Below are 13985 nucleotides of genomic sequence, written 5' to 3'. Positions count from 1 at the left end.
TCTATGTGCCTTTTACAATTATTAGATCATTTGATCCTCACAACAACCCTGGGAGGTAGGTGCTGTTATAATCTATTTTACAGATGAGGATACTGAGGCAAACAGAGGTTAAGTGACATGTCCAGGATCACACAGCTAGTGAATGTCTGAGGCTGGATTTGAACTGGGATCTTCCTGACCCCAACCCAGTGCTATAATCTTTTCTTTTTTAAAAGTACAAATATTCTTAGCGCTTTGAGAACACTTACGGGACAAAGTATTTACACCTGTGCAATTTTCAACACAGAAGTGGATTTCAGTTGTGATGTTAAGAAATATATGATAAATATGTTATCTTAGAAAAAATCTTGTTTCTATCTTAGAGAAGTGAAGACTGGGGAGAAGAAACAGAGAAATTTCTTTCCTTAACGAAAAGGGGGAAAATCTCTAGTAACTAGAGGCCAAGTTGCTGGAGGGGCGGGTCTCATATTTTAAAATAATCTGAATAAATAAGATCCTGTTTCGATGATCCCTTCACCGCACACATGCCTAGACCAAAGCACCAAAAAGCTTAATTCCCCCGTAGAGGGGCAGGGAGCTTCCTCCTAACATCAAGCCTGAGTTGGGGCAAACGAAGCACGTCGGTAAGCTCTGGGCAGTCCGGGAGGGCGCAGGGGAGGGGAGGGGAGCTCCCCGGTTGCAGCCTGGATGATTGACTGAGCGTGCGGTCAGGTGACTCAGTCGCGCCACGTTCCCAGCCCTGGAGCCCCAGCAGCCGCAGGCGGCCGGGACTGCAGCGGAGACTTAAGCCGGGGACCTCGGAGGGACTGAGGCTGAGCTTTGGGAACAAAGTTCAGAGGCGGGCGGAGGAGCTAGAGCAAAGCGGAGGGGTGGCACTTGCGCTGACCAGCGGACTGGGCACTGCTGCCCTTATTCGTTACTCTTTCACGCTAACCGTCTGAGGTGGTTGCCCAGACCGCAGCCTCAGCTGCCCAGCGGGGGCAGAGGGACTTCTCGTCCTGCTGCCTCACCCCTTTTCAGTCCACTCCAACGAAGGGGGAAACCTAGGGGAGAGGAGGAAAAGCAGGAGGAGCCGGGAAGAACTGGGTCGGCTTTTGTACACAAAGTTCTGGAGTCCGCCTTTCCTAGGAGGAAGGGGGCAGCTGCAGCCTCTGGAGAAGCTTCATTCCACTAAAAAGGAGGAGCGACTAACAAGCAATCGGTAGCCGATTGGGGGAATTGCAAGGAGAGGTTCCCTCATCCACCCCCCACCCCTTTTTTGGTCTTTTCTGCAGAAGGAAAACAGTTTAGTATTTGGCAAACTTGGTGCGTGAGCGTCTGTTCCAGGTTTGCTATTGGATTTTTTAAAAAAATATTTTTGGCGGAACTAGAGAGCAGGCAGATTGCATAAGTCCGGGGCGTTGTTTTCTTTTTTCTTTTTTTTTTCTTTTTCTTTCCTTTTTTTTTGTCTTAGGGCTTATTTATTTTGTTTCTCAATCTTAAAAAAAAAGGAAGAAAAAAAGGAAATAAATCCTGCATAAATCCAGCATAAACTTGGAATTGGTCCGGAACCCGGTCGGGGAGAGAAGTGGGTCGGAGGGGCACGGGAGCAGGTAAGCAGTTGCATTATTGATGGCCCCGGGACAGTAATGTGACTACCGCACCTGAGCTGGGAAAAGGGGGGGTTAGGTAGAAGGCTGGGCTCATTGGCTGCCAGGCAGGGCTTTTGCGCTCACTATTGCCCTCCTGGGTTACCCAACCAGGATCCCAAGTTTTGTGCACTCAACTTCAAGTTGAGACTGCTTGAATCAGGCGGGGAGAGAGGACGGGAGGTCGTCGGAGATGTGGGAAAGGGCAGAGAAGGGAGGGACCCTTAAAATACCTCCTTGCTAATGGGACAGCTTCAGTGTTCTCTCCTCCCATCATCCCTTTTTTGCGCTTTCAGCCAGACAGATGTGAGTCAGTGCCCAAGGAGCCTTAAGGTGCCTGGAAGCTGAATTAGTTTTCTGTTCTCTGGGCGGAGGGTGGGAGGATTTCGGGTCAGGGAAGAGACCACCAACAAGCTGCTGGGTCATTTTGACCTGCAGGTGCGTAGCGCGACCCCTGGGGCCTATGAGGGCTGGGACTTGGGAGGACCAGTGAGTGAGAGAGTGAGGAAGCGGTGAGAGAGAGAGAGGGAGGGAGGGAGCTGAGGTTGCCAAGGAAGAAGGAAAAGGAGGAGGAGGAGGGCGTTTCAGCCCGGTGCTGAACAGAGGTCTGTAGAGCTGTAACAGATCTAGAGGGTGGGGCGTTGGAGAGAGTATTATTATTTTGGCCTTGAGCCACTGGTAACTCCTTCGTTAGGCGATCGGGACGGGGTTGGCCCTTTACGTGGGCGAGGAATTCCGGATTTGTGCGCTAATGACGCTCTGGTGTAAGTATCACCATCCTTTGAAACTTGTCGGGTAACTGACTATGTTATGGTTTCATTTGTGCGTGCGTGTGTGTGTGTGTGTGTGTGTATTTTTATTTTTATGTGTGTATACAAACCCCTAGCTGCGTGTGTGTGTGTGTGTGTGTGTGTGTGTGTACATGTGTACACAAAACCCCAGCAGGACATTTAGGGATACTTTCCCAGTGCTTAACCCAGTGCTTGGCACATAATAGATGCTTATTAACAGATAGCCTGGCATCTCTTTTTGCAGTCCTTTAGAAGTGATTATTCCAGCTATTTTCTAAACCTGAACTTTACATTAAACCCACAGCGCACAGGCTAATTCCTCTCCCTCTCCACCAAGTAACTTTACAGCCTTCCCTCTAATAGAAGCTCCAGCTAAAAGGGATTCTTTTTTCCACCTTGCAGGTGGCTCTCGGAGGTGAAATCCTCGAGCTTTTATTTGTTTTGGCGATTCTGCCCCTTATCTTCATTGGTGAAAGGAGGGGAGGAAGGGAGAAAAAGGGTACCAACACAATCACAAGACTTCGAAAGGCTCTTCCGTAAAAAATGGTACTGGGTTGCTTTGGGTTCTAGAAGAGAATCACTCGGAGTTGACGGGTCCCAGGAAGCCTCGGCTTCTTCCTCTGCCTTCCCAGGCAGTCGGACTGCCTGTAGGCACAACTCCTTTGTAACTTGCACTGGCTGGGAGGAAGTTCTCCTGGCCCCTCCCAGTTGGTTTCTGTTTGGTGGGCGCGGAAAGAAAAGGAACCAAAACATTGGGGACTTAGGCCAGACTGGAGGTTAGAGCTGGAGCTTGGCAAAACCTGCCTGTACCGAGGTTTCCTAGTACCGGGTAGACTAGAGCTGAACTTTAAGTGGAGCGGTCCTCTCTCCCCCTCTCCCCCTTTCCCCCTCCCATTTAGGAGCCTTTTATGTGGCTGATGAGACAGTTTTAATTGTCCCGGAGTGTTTACATAAAAGTTATTGCCTGAGTTGTTAGAGCAATAATGACTAGTATAAACTTTCCCTAGAGGCTGCACTGTGTGCATGTAATTTTCTTGGTTACGAGTGGACATTTAGGAGTTTCCTAAGCTTTTTTAAAAATTGGAAGTATAATCCTCCCCACTTCACCCTTCCTCTTTCAGTATCTCTATTAATTTAAGGTAGTGGTCTTCACTGGGAATGAATTGACTTTTTCTCAGGGGCTACAGTGTATTCTCATTTGTTTATACTAATTTATCTATTCCTAGGTAACTGCAATTTATTCCTAGAGGAATTTCATATGAAATATTTCTTCTTTCCCCTCCCCCACCCCCATCGTTTTTTGCTTCCCTCTTTTTTCTGTTAGTCCTTGACACACAATGCATTGACACTAAATACAGAGAATTTAGAACTGTACTTTGGGGTCAGCATGACTTGGTACCTAGAGTGCTGGATTTGGAGGCAGAAAGACCTGGATTTAAATCCCCCTTTTGATTCTAGCTTTGTGACTATGGATGGTCAGACCATTTAACCTCTTAAGTTTCAGGTTACTATTTGTTCAGTGAGAAGGTTGTACTAGATGAGGTCAGGTTCCTTCTAGTTCTAAATAGCTCTGAATTTAGGGTCTCTGTGATCTGAGATAATCTAAGGCAACCCTGTCATTTTATAATTGATAATGTTAGGTGAGGACTAAGGTGAGGAAATTAAGAAGTATCAGAGTTAGTATTCAGACTGGAGAGCTCTGACTCCAAATCCAGTTTATGGAAGAAAGGGTGAAGTAAAGATCCAGTTGAGTAGATTCATGATAGTGAAACCTTTGCTAGGTCAAATTCAAAGACCAAAAATGTCAGAATGGAACCTAAAGATGGTAATTTTGGTAATATGTACTTAACTCCTGCAAGGTGTGGTAGGTCAAGCTGGGCTTGGAGTCAGGAGACCTGCCTGGGTTCCAGTCTTTAACCTTTCTGAGCTCTGGGACTTTTTGGGGGAGAAATGATCTCCCAGAGCCTCATTTTCCTCATCTAGAAAAAAGAGTTAATAATATTTAGTAATACTTAATTTTGACCATCTTACAGAGGTGTTGTGAGGAAAGCATTTTGGAGGCCTTAAAATCATATTATATGTAGACATGTGCATTTGTCTCTCTCTCTCTCTCTCACACACACACACACACACACATACACACAATCTGGAACATCTTGCTCAATAGAGCTATTACTCCAATCACTATTCCCCACCTTCCCTCTCAAAAAAAAACAAAAACAAAAACAAAATCCCCAAACAACAACAACAACAAAAAACCCCTCCTCTCTATCCACCACTCCCTTTATATGTTGTCCTTCCCACCCCCATTAGTATGTAAACTTCTTGAAAGCAGGGATTATTTTACTTGTATTTATATTCCTGGTTGAGCCCTGTGTCTAGTTAGTGACTAGCCTTTAATAAATTTTTTTTTTCACCTATTAATTTTGTCTCTTACAGTGCATAATATCCCTTGTGGGAAGACCTTGTGGGTTTTTCTTTCCATGATATAGACTTAAGAATTTCTATTAAGTACAACTGTATTGCACTGTTTTAAAAAAAAGGGGGGGGAGAGGAGGTCTCTCCATGTAACAAAATCGCACTTAAACATGCAGTAAACTTTTTGAGATCACTCTTCGTAGAAAAAATAATTTTCTGATAAAAGAGTACAAAATGTTAACAGTAACGGTTGCCATATTGAAAATAAGTTACAAAGTTGAAACTCTAGAGAACTCTACCAGTAGGAACACTTTTGTCTCTGCTGTTTTCTGGACAGGTAGTAATGTAAAAAGCCAGTCTCAAACTACTTTATATCTAAGGAATTTTTTAAACCACTTTTTGTAATTTTCTATCACTGGAGCTTATAGTTCTCTTTCTAGACATCTTCACCTAGTGACATATGTCCAGTTAATCACATTATCAAACATAGTGGGAGATAAGCAAAGGGCTAAAATATCTAGTCTTTGCTCACCAGTGGTGAAAAGTCTTGATGTCTGGGTTCTCATCTAAAGTCCAGCAAAAGCAAATTATAAATCATTTGTGAATTGACAATTATATTTTCAAACTAATGGTTGGTTAATTTAACTAAAAGTTGGTGTCTTCTTTCAGGGTATTGTTGAACCTAGAAAAAAAAACACCAATGCTCTTTGGGTGCTGGCATGGCATGCCCCAAGCCCATTATAATACATTAGGGTAAGCCAGGCACTGCAATTATTTACAGGTCGTAGATGTAAAGGCTAGTGGATGAACAATAAAACCGTGACTTCTGCAGATTCTAGAAATGCTTTTCTTTTTTCTTTTCTTTTCTTTTCTTTTTTTTTTAGTTTCCATTCAGTACACATCTTTATTTTTTATTTTTTTATTAATTTATTTTGATTTACCAGCAATTACTTCCATAAGCTTTTGAGTTTTAAATTTTTTTTCCCTTCCCTCTTCCCCTCCCTCCCCAAGATGGCATTCAGTCTGATATAGGTTATACATATACATAGAAATGCTTTTCTTAAGAGTGAATTTGAGACAATTCATGACTTTCTTCAGGTGCTTAGCACAGCCTCTGGCATGTAGTAAGTGCTTAATAAATGCTTGTGGACTGAGTTCTGTTAACTGAACAGTAATATGCTCCTAACATAAGGTTGTATTTCTTGGAATGTGTTTATTTTATCTGTGTGTGTGAATATTTTAGTATACAAATAAAGGCATTTTATATAATTTAGTACTTTCTCCGTTGTTTTCAGATATTGATGCCAAATCAAGTGTGTAAAGAAAGGCACAATCCTTAAGAGTATCTGGCAGAATTTTTATACTGAGTTAAATCTCTGCAAAGATGGCCAAATATGGAGAGCAAGAGAACAGACCAAATGAGGGACAGAGTGAATTTACTGACATCATTAAGTCCAGATCAGGTAGGTGATGACAACTCGGTTCCTTTCCCTTTTCCTCCTCTTCCAGTTCTCTTTTGCCAAGACAGTCATGGATTATCTTCTTTACAAGGGGAATTTAATTTTGGTGCTTTGTTTTGTTTTGCTCCTGTGAAGAGAATGAAATGATCTTTTAGCATCTGTTTTCAGCAAATTTGTTATGTGATTGAAAGGGAGAAGATATATTATATCTTCAAGTTTTCTATCCTAATTCCCCAGCCAAATTTCATTACCTTTCTCTATTGAACTGAATTGCTTAGTAAAACAGTTGCCTACGTTTGATTGGTTTTCTTTTGTAAAAATGTATTGTGTTATACTCAGATATAAAGGTGTTCAATTTGTAGGATGATGTCTCAATTGGAAAAAATTATATACAAAATTTAGATATTTGAAATGCCACATGCTGTGGTTACTTATCTTAAGTTCCTATCCTTTAGCCCAGGGGTTCTTTTTCCAGATCTGTGTATAGATTTCTGCAGATCAAAGAGTTTAGATGGGAAAAGAGATACACCTTTATTTTCATAATGTTGGTTGCCTATATTCATAATTGCTAAATTATGCTAAATTTCATTTAGAGGTTAAACTGTAATTTATTTTATAAAATAAATTATAAAATTATAAATTATATAACATAAATATAAATAAATTTCATATAAAATAAATTTCAGCTTAACCTCTAAATGAAATTTAGCATAATTTAGCAATTATGAATACAGGCAACCAACATCATCCTGAAAAAGGAGCCCAAAGGCTTCATCGGACTAACAAAAGGTACCAGGGGAAAAAAAGGTCAAGAACCTTGGTTCTAGGTACACAGTTGTCATATTCCATTGCCTTTCTTACCCTAACTTTGAACCTTGTCTGTTTTATATCTTACCTCAGCAGTGTGCAACTGTCAACTAGCTAATCTTATAAATTAATAATGATCAATAATTTAAATGCAAATATTTTGACTGGGACTTTCTGAAGACAGTGTTTTCTTCTTTCTTTTCTAATCCATGTATAATTCTAATGATAGTAATTTCAGTTATTGGAAATCCTTATCAAAAGTTCCTGGTTGGCTTAAAATATTTCTTCCCTACTGCCCTTCCCTCCATCCTTCCCTTGCCCTAGCCCCCCAAGCATACTCTATGACATATATGTTAGTAAGTTTAAAAAACAGATTTGGGGGGAGGCAGTCAGGACTTTTGAAAACTCATATAAGTCATTCAGGGCCTCATTCTGGTCTGTTAGTACTATACTAAATATTGAGAGTTCTTGAAAGGTATAAATATGTATTCCAGTTTCATCTTTTTTTCTAAACAAATACCATATTCCTTACCTTCATGTGACTTCAGAAATTTTATTATGAGTTTGAAAATGAATAACTTGGTCCCAAGTCATATAGGGACCCTTTTTCCCCCTTTCAGACCTGTGGTCACAGGTATAGGGGAACTCCTTTCCTAGAAGTTCCCTTTTCTGATAACTGACATTAAATTATTTAAGCTTTAAATCTTGCAGAGTACTTCATATACATTGAAACTTCATAACATCCTTGTGATGTTAAGTTGTAAAGGTATTAGTATTCTAATTTTATGGAAGAAGAATCAGAGTTAGGAAGGTTTAGTGATTTGTCCAGGGTTATAATATGTTATAATATGTGTTAGAGAACTTGAGGCCAGGTCTTTCTGAGCCAACTTCCTCACCATTTCTTCCCCTATTATTCCACAACGTGCTTTATTTAAATATATTTATTTAAATACACAAATCTCTCCAGGGTTAGTGAAGATGTTTAGTGGGGATATAGCCTTAAATAAATAGTACTTAGTATTTAATGTCAATGTCATTTTACTGAATATAAGAATCTTTTGGAAAGGTAAAGCTTAATACTATAATACTCCTAAAATTAAGTGTGCCATGAATATATTTTAATCCCTTGAAATTCATGGTATGACTTTAAATGTTTGAATACCCCATATAAGTGTAGGGTGTTATCATTGTCTTTATCCTCCCTTAATGAATATCCAAGTGAAGCGTAACACAGTGGAAAATCAGGTCAGAGAAAGTATGTACTCTCTACTTTCTGTGCTTTATGAGACTGGAGAAGCCTGTTCTTAATGGTTTTCTGACTCAGTTTCCATTGAATTAAGAACTTTTGATATTTATAATATGTACTTGGTCATAAAAAAAATCATATAACTTTTATAAGTACTATAAACAACACATTGGCATTGTATAACTTTCAGAGTGATCTTTAATTTATCAATTAAAGGCCTCTAAATAGCTTAGAAACTTTAATATTAAAGTTATGGCTTTAATCTTGTTTCACTAGCACCCACTCCAGAGAATATTGAGTATCTGAGAGATGAATCACACTGCTGAGCAGCTGCCTAGTGCCTGTGGTCTAGTACACGAAGTCAGTTAGGATAAAAATAGGTCTGAATGGAGGCGAGAAAGGCAGGCTCTTCATATTTTCATTTAGAACCTCCTTTTGTCTACTGCTAACTGATTCCTTGTTCTTTGGCTTTCCCGATGGTAAAGTATAAAACAGGGATGTCATATTGCACCCCAAAAGTCTTTCCCTTAAAAGGGACCTAAGGGTAACATTGTTGAAAAATAAGATGTGATTTTAAAGATTGCTCTTGGACATGGCTACAATAGGAAATAATTTTAGATAGCATATGTTATCCTTATTCTAGTCAAGAATGCTTTTATTTTGGGAATCAACTGTGTTCTTTGACTTGAGAGTATCTTAATAAATTTGATTTTCTTTTGGTTTATAAGGAGATTTCTTTTTAATGTAAGTGACATCAGTTTTCATAGAGTGGGAGCTTGCTGTCTCTGGCTGACCCTGAGAGAATATGCCTGTTGTCCTTTGCTCTGAGGAGAAGGGGGAAAGGCCAAAGGGAATGTTTCCTCAGGGTGTGCAGATGGTATTCTCACTCCTTTTCCTTCTCAATAAGTGAGAAGGCCTTTTAGGTCTGTGTCTATATTGGGCAAATATAGGCTTTTACATGTATATTTTGTTTTAAGTTTATGAGATTGATTATTTTGCCCTAGTTTTTTTTTTTTATTAATTTGGTGCTGTGGTTACTGGTGCCATCATTTTAAGGAGAAAGATTAATTTGGTGTTAATTGTTCAGTAAAATGTGACACAAAGGTAGATATTGAATTGATATGAATTGAATTCCTATAATGGAAAGACCTCTCTGCTATAGGGAGGCAGCTGTGGTATGCTGGAAATAGTATTGGGCATGGAATCAGAATACCTGGGTACTAGTTTGAGAGCTGGCAGATAATAGCTGTGTTACTTTGGGCAAGTCACTTAATTTTGTTGAGTTTGTAGAAAGTGAATATAATAATACTTACACTCCCTATCTCATTGGGTTGTTGTCAGAATCAAATGAGATAGTGAATATAAAATGATTTTTAGCCTAAAACTCTATAGAAATGTCTACCAACTTTCTTTTTTGGGGGTTGGGGTAGGGTCGAGTTCAGACCTGTTATTAAATCAGTGTCCAAAACTACTTCCATTGATAAAGTTAGTTAATATGTCTGAAATGTATTGTCTTAGAGAATTACTTGGGGACACCAAGAGGTTCTTTGAGTCACAGAGCCAGGAGTGTGTGTCAGGGGTAGGACTTGAATCCAGGTCTATTTGCAAGACTGATTTTCTCTCTTTCTCTTTTTGGAAGGTACTTGGGGTTAAGCAACTTACCCAGGGTCACATAGCTAGTAAGTGTCTGAGTTTGGATTTGAACTCAGGTACTCTGGACTCCAGAGCTGGTGCTCTATCCACTTTGCCACCTAGTGCTCCTTCCAAGATTGATTCTCTACTGTTCCATGTTTCCTCTCAGCTAATTATTATTGCTATACAATTAAATAAACATATTGTCTTTGTACAAAGTGCTTTATGTGCTAGGCCCCAGGAATACAAAGATGAGAAATGATTCTGTCCTTGCTATTAAGAAGTTTACAGTGTAATGTGAGAGGAAGAAGGAGATAAAGTTATGCACATAAATCAGTATCATGTGAAATAGAATATAATGAAGGAGAGATCCATACAAAGTAATGCAAAAATTTCAGGAGCAAGAGGTCACTTTAAGTGTGCTTGGGGGGCAGGGAATCAGAGAAAACTTCATGCAACTGAACTGAGCTGGGTCTTGAGTCACTTTTTTATGATGCTGAAAATAAAAATGGATTTATGTATTTTTAAAAGCATGCCTACACAGAGATTACTAATTGTTCTAATAATTATATCACAATTTATATTCTTGTTGGTATAAATATGGAATCATAACATTTTAGATGTAGAAGAGACTTAAGAAATAAAGCCTAGTTATTTAACAGACTGAAGAAGCTGAGACTTTAGTTGTTCACGGTCACACAGCTAGTTAGTAGCAAAGATGAGACTAGAACCTGGGTGCAACACTCTTTCCAGTCTGCCATGATAGCTACTTAAATTAGCCTGATTTTTCTTAGTCATTTTGTCTAAAATTTGCATTTGTGTTATCCACATCTGGTTGCTCTGAGGAAAATAATTTTTCACCTTCTGCTAGGCCTGAAATTAGGGGGAAAAAAAACACCTCAAATCCAACCTCAGATACTTTCAGATAACCTACCTCGGTTTCCTTATCTGTAAAATGGGGTATGATAATAATAACACCTACCTCCTAGGTTAGCCATGAGGATAAAATCAGATATTTGTAAAGCTCTTAGCACAGTACCTAGCATATAATAGGTGCTATATCTAGCTATTATTATTAGTATTAATTACCAGTCAAGAAATATTTAGTAAGTGTTTACTATGTGTTAGACACTGTGTTCAGCATTGAGCACACAAAGGCAAAAACAGTTCCTGCCCTCAAGGAGCTCACATTCTCACATGCAAATAACTTCATATGAGATCTATACAGTGAAAATGGAATTAATCTCAGGAAAGGCACTAGCAATGAGAGAAGAGAGGATCTCAAAAGGCCTCTTGCAAAAATTGGGAGATGAGCTTAGTCTTGAAGGAGGTTATGGTAAGGGGGACTGAAGAATAAAAAAAAGTTAAAAGATTTAGGTGGGATTATACTTTCCCCTGCTCCTTTGAAGACCTCAGTGCCTTCTGGAGAGTTCTGACAGAGGGCAGGTGCATTATTCATCCACACCTCCAAATACAGCCCTAGTTGAACCACAAGAAAGAAAACTTGATTGGGTGTTGGGGAGGATTTGTTTTTTAATCCTGTCTCTTCCCCTTACTTCCCATGTGTGATGTTGGGCAAGTCACTTCAAATCTCTGGGCCTCAGTTTCCTCATTGGTAAAATGAATGAAACAGTGGAACTAGGTGGGGTGGCTTCAAAGGTCTTTTCTGGCTCTAGAGATATGATTCTCTGTTTCTTGGAGTGGTGAATCTTGGAGTCATCTCCATTCTTGACCAGCTATGGAACTCAAAGATTCCTGATTAATTACAACACATTATATTTTTTCATGTAGTGGTAAAAATGTCTCTGACATTTAGATGAATTTATAAAACCCTGGCACACATCATATATACTTGCTATAATAGAGTTTCAATATGGAGGAATTAGATCCCCTAGAACATCCTCAGTTATACTTGTATCCATATTCTTTTTTTGTAACTCTCTTCCTTCATCTCCTTTCAGGGTATAAAAGGCTGATTTAGAACAGACTTGTGCCAGGGTCTGTGGAGTGAGGGAGGGTAGCATGAGGCAGAGAAGGATTACATTTTTGCCTTCCTTTACTTCTGGTCCTGATAGTATACAAGTTCACTTGTACTATACTAGGTACATAGTAACAGGTGTTCAAGAATTCCTTTTTAGATGAATGACTCTCAAATGCTCTTCAAATTAGTAGTTTTCCAATAAGGAGGCAGCGTGGGCTAGTGGGTAGAGATCTTCCAGAGAGTTATGAAGACCTGGCATATAATTAGTTGTGTGATCCTGAGCAAATTGCTTAGCCTCTCAATGCCCTAGGAAATTTTCTGAGATTATTAATTGTAGAACAGGTCCCAATCTCTGTTGGCACTTTTATTGAGTTGCCACCCCAGAAGTTTCTTATACCAGTGAAATCACAGAATCACCCTAAAATCCAAAAAAAAAAATTCCAATGTGGCAATGGAAATATAAAGGGACAATAAGCCTGAATGGTAAGACTCTGTTGTCCTCTTTACACTTATCCTTTTTCTTCCCTTAATTAGTTGGAAGGTACAATAGAGATTAATTAGACCAAGCTCTGACCCTGGTAGCCTCACATCCCTTTTCTGTGTCGCTAATAGGTGCTTGCATCCTTGGTAGAGTGGTATTATGGAAAGACAATTAGTTATGGAGTCAGAAGACTTGAGTTTGAAAGTTGGCTGTGTGGCTTATGACTTGTGTGACCTTTAGCAAATCATTTCCCTTCTTTGGGCTTTGATCATTCATCTATTAAATGAAGGAGTGGAGTTAATCAGGGGTTCTTAACCTGGCATCTCTCAACTATATATATATATATAATTTGTAACTATTTCAATGTAATGGGTTTCCTGTGGATTTTATTTTATGCATTTAAAAAACATTGTTCTAAAAGGGCATTCATAGGTTTCACCAGACTGCCAAAGGGGTCCATGACACAGAAAAGAGTTAAGAATTAGATGATCTCTAAACACCTTTTTGAGCTCTAAATCCTTTGATCTTTCCAGTGATGGGAAACTCAAGACTTCATGGGCTTAGAGGATCATAGATTTAGAGCTGGAAGGGACCTTGGAGGCCAATGAATCTAACCCCTTAATTTTACAGATGAGGAAACTGAGGCACAGAGAGGTTAAATAATTTGTCCAGGAAGAGTCTGAGGCAGAATTTGAACTTCCTTGTTCTTCTCCCAGTTCTCTTCACTGTAATCCCTAGTGGCAGCCTGTTACATTTTTTTGCAATCTTCCTTTGTCCAGTGGCACCTGTGCTTCCTTACTCACCTATGGTTTGCCTGCTTTCCTCTTTATACCACAGGGGTTATTGGATTTACCAGAAAAAAGTCTGAGGTACTTGGTCTTAGAGGCAGCAGCTCTAAAGGACCACTTCTGAAATTATTTTGCAAGGGACTGGAACTCTGTTCAAGATATTTAACTTGTTGCTTGTATTCCCAGCTGTTCAAAGTTCCTTCCTTGCCCTTGGCTCTTATCTCTTCTCTGAGAATTAGCCAAGAGACCTGACGTTGCACAGGATGGCAAGAGTATTAGAATCTCTTCCGGAAATGGTCACCTTCTCCCCACCCCATCCCTATTCCCCCATTCCTTCCTGTGACTATCTTCACAGCTCCTTTTCTTTCTCTTTAACAGATAGATTTCAGATCTCATGCGTTGAAATTTGGCACCATTTAAACCCTGGTTCAGAACTTAGATATAGTTCTCTCTGGAACTGAGAAATCAAAAGAATGATGGGATGTAAGAGGGTTTTGTGTGTGTGTGTGTGTGTGTGTAAAAAGGAGAGAGGGAAAATAAAGTTAACCAGCTAATGTGGAAAATTATGCTTGGTTCCATTTATAGCAAGACTCCTAAAAAAAGACATGCAGTGCTGTGCTTAGAATAAAGTACATCAACTTAACAAGATTTATACTATTATGAAAATGATCAACAATGCTATCAGTTTATCTTTCTCCTATGCTCTCTTTGGGAAAGGAAGACAGTGGCTATTTAAATTTTATTTTAGGTAGC

At 39.5% G+C, this 13985-nt stretch overlaps 1 protein-coding gene across 4 annotated transcripts in view; it reads left to right on the top strand.

Moving 5' to 3' along the window:
• The first annotated feature begins 1478 nt into the window (after positions 1 to 1478).
• Positions 1479 to 13985, top strand: part of UTRN (utrophin) — a 620052-nt gene continuing 607545 nt past the window's right edge. For 2 of the 4 annotated variants that reach the window (XM_027850670.1, XM_027850661.1), the window contains exons 1-2: positions 1479 to 1592; positions 6133 to 6300. In XM_027850670.1, coding sequence (XP_027706471.1) covers positions 6222 to 6300 — 79 coding nt within the window. In that variant the 5' untranslated portion in view covers positions 1479 to 1592; positions 6133 to 6221. Of the gene's footprint in view, positions 1593 to 2336; positions 2393 to 6132; positions 6301 to 13985 lie in introns of those variants that run through there. The other 2 variants (XM_027850663.1, XM_027850669.1) reach the window with 2 other exon arrangements.

The sequence above is a fragment of the Vombatus ursinus genome, unplaced genomic scaffold, assembly GCF_900497805.2.
Source record: "Vombatus ursinus unplaced genomic scaffold, bare-nosed wombat genome assembly UNPS02009132.1, whole genome shotgun sequence".
NCBI lineage: Eukaryota > Metazoa > Chordata > Mammalia > Diprotodontia > Vombatidae > Vombatus > Vombatus ursinus.
Note: the sequence above shows the minus strand (reverse complement) of the source record. Positions and strands in the feature narration are given on the sequence as shown.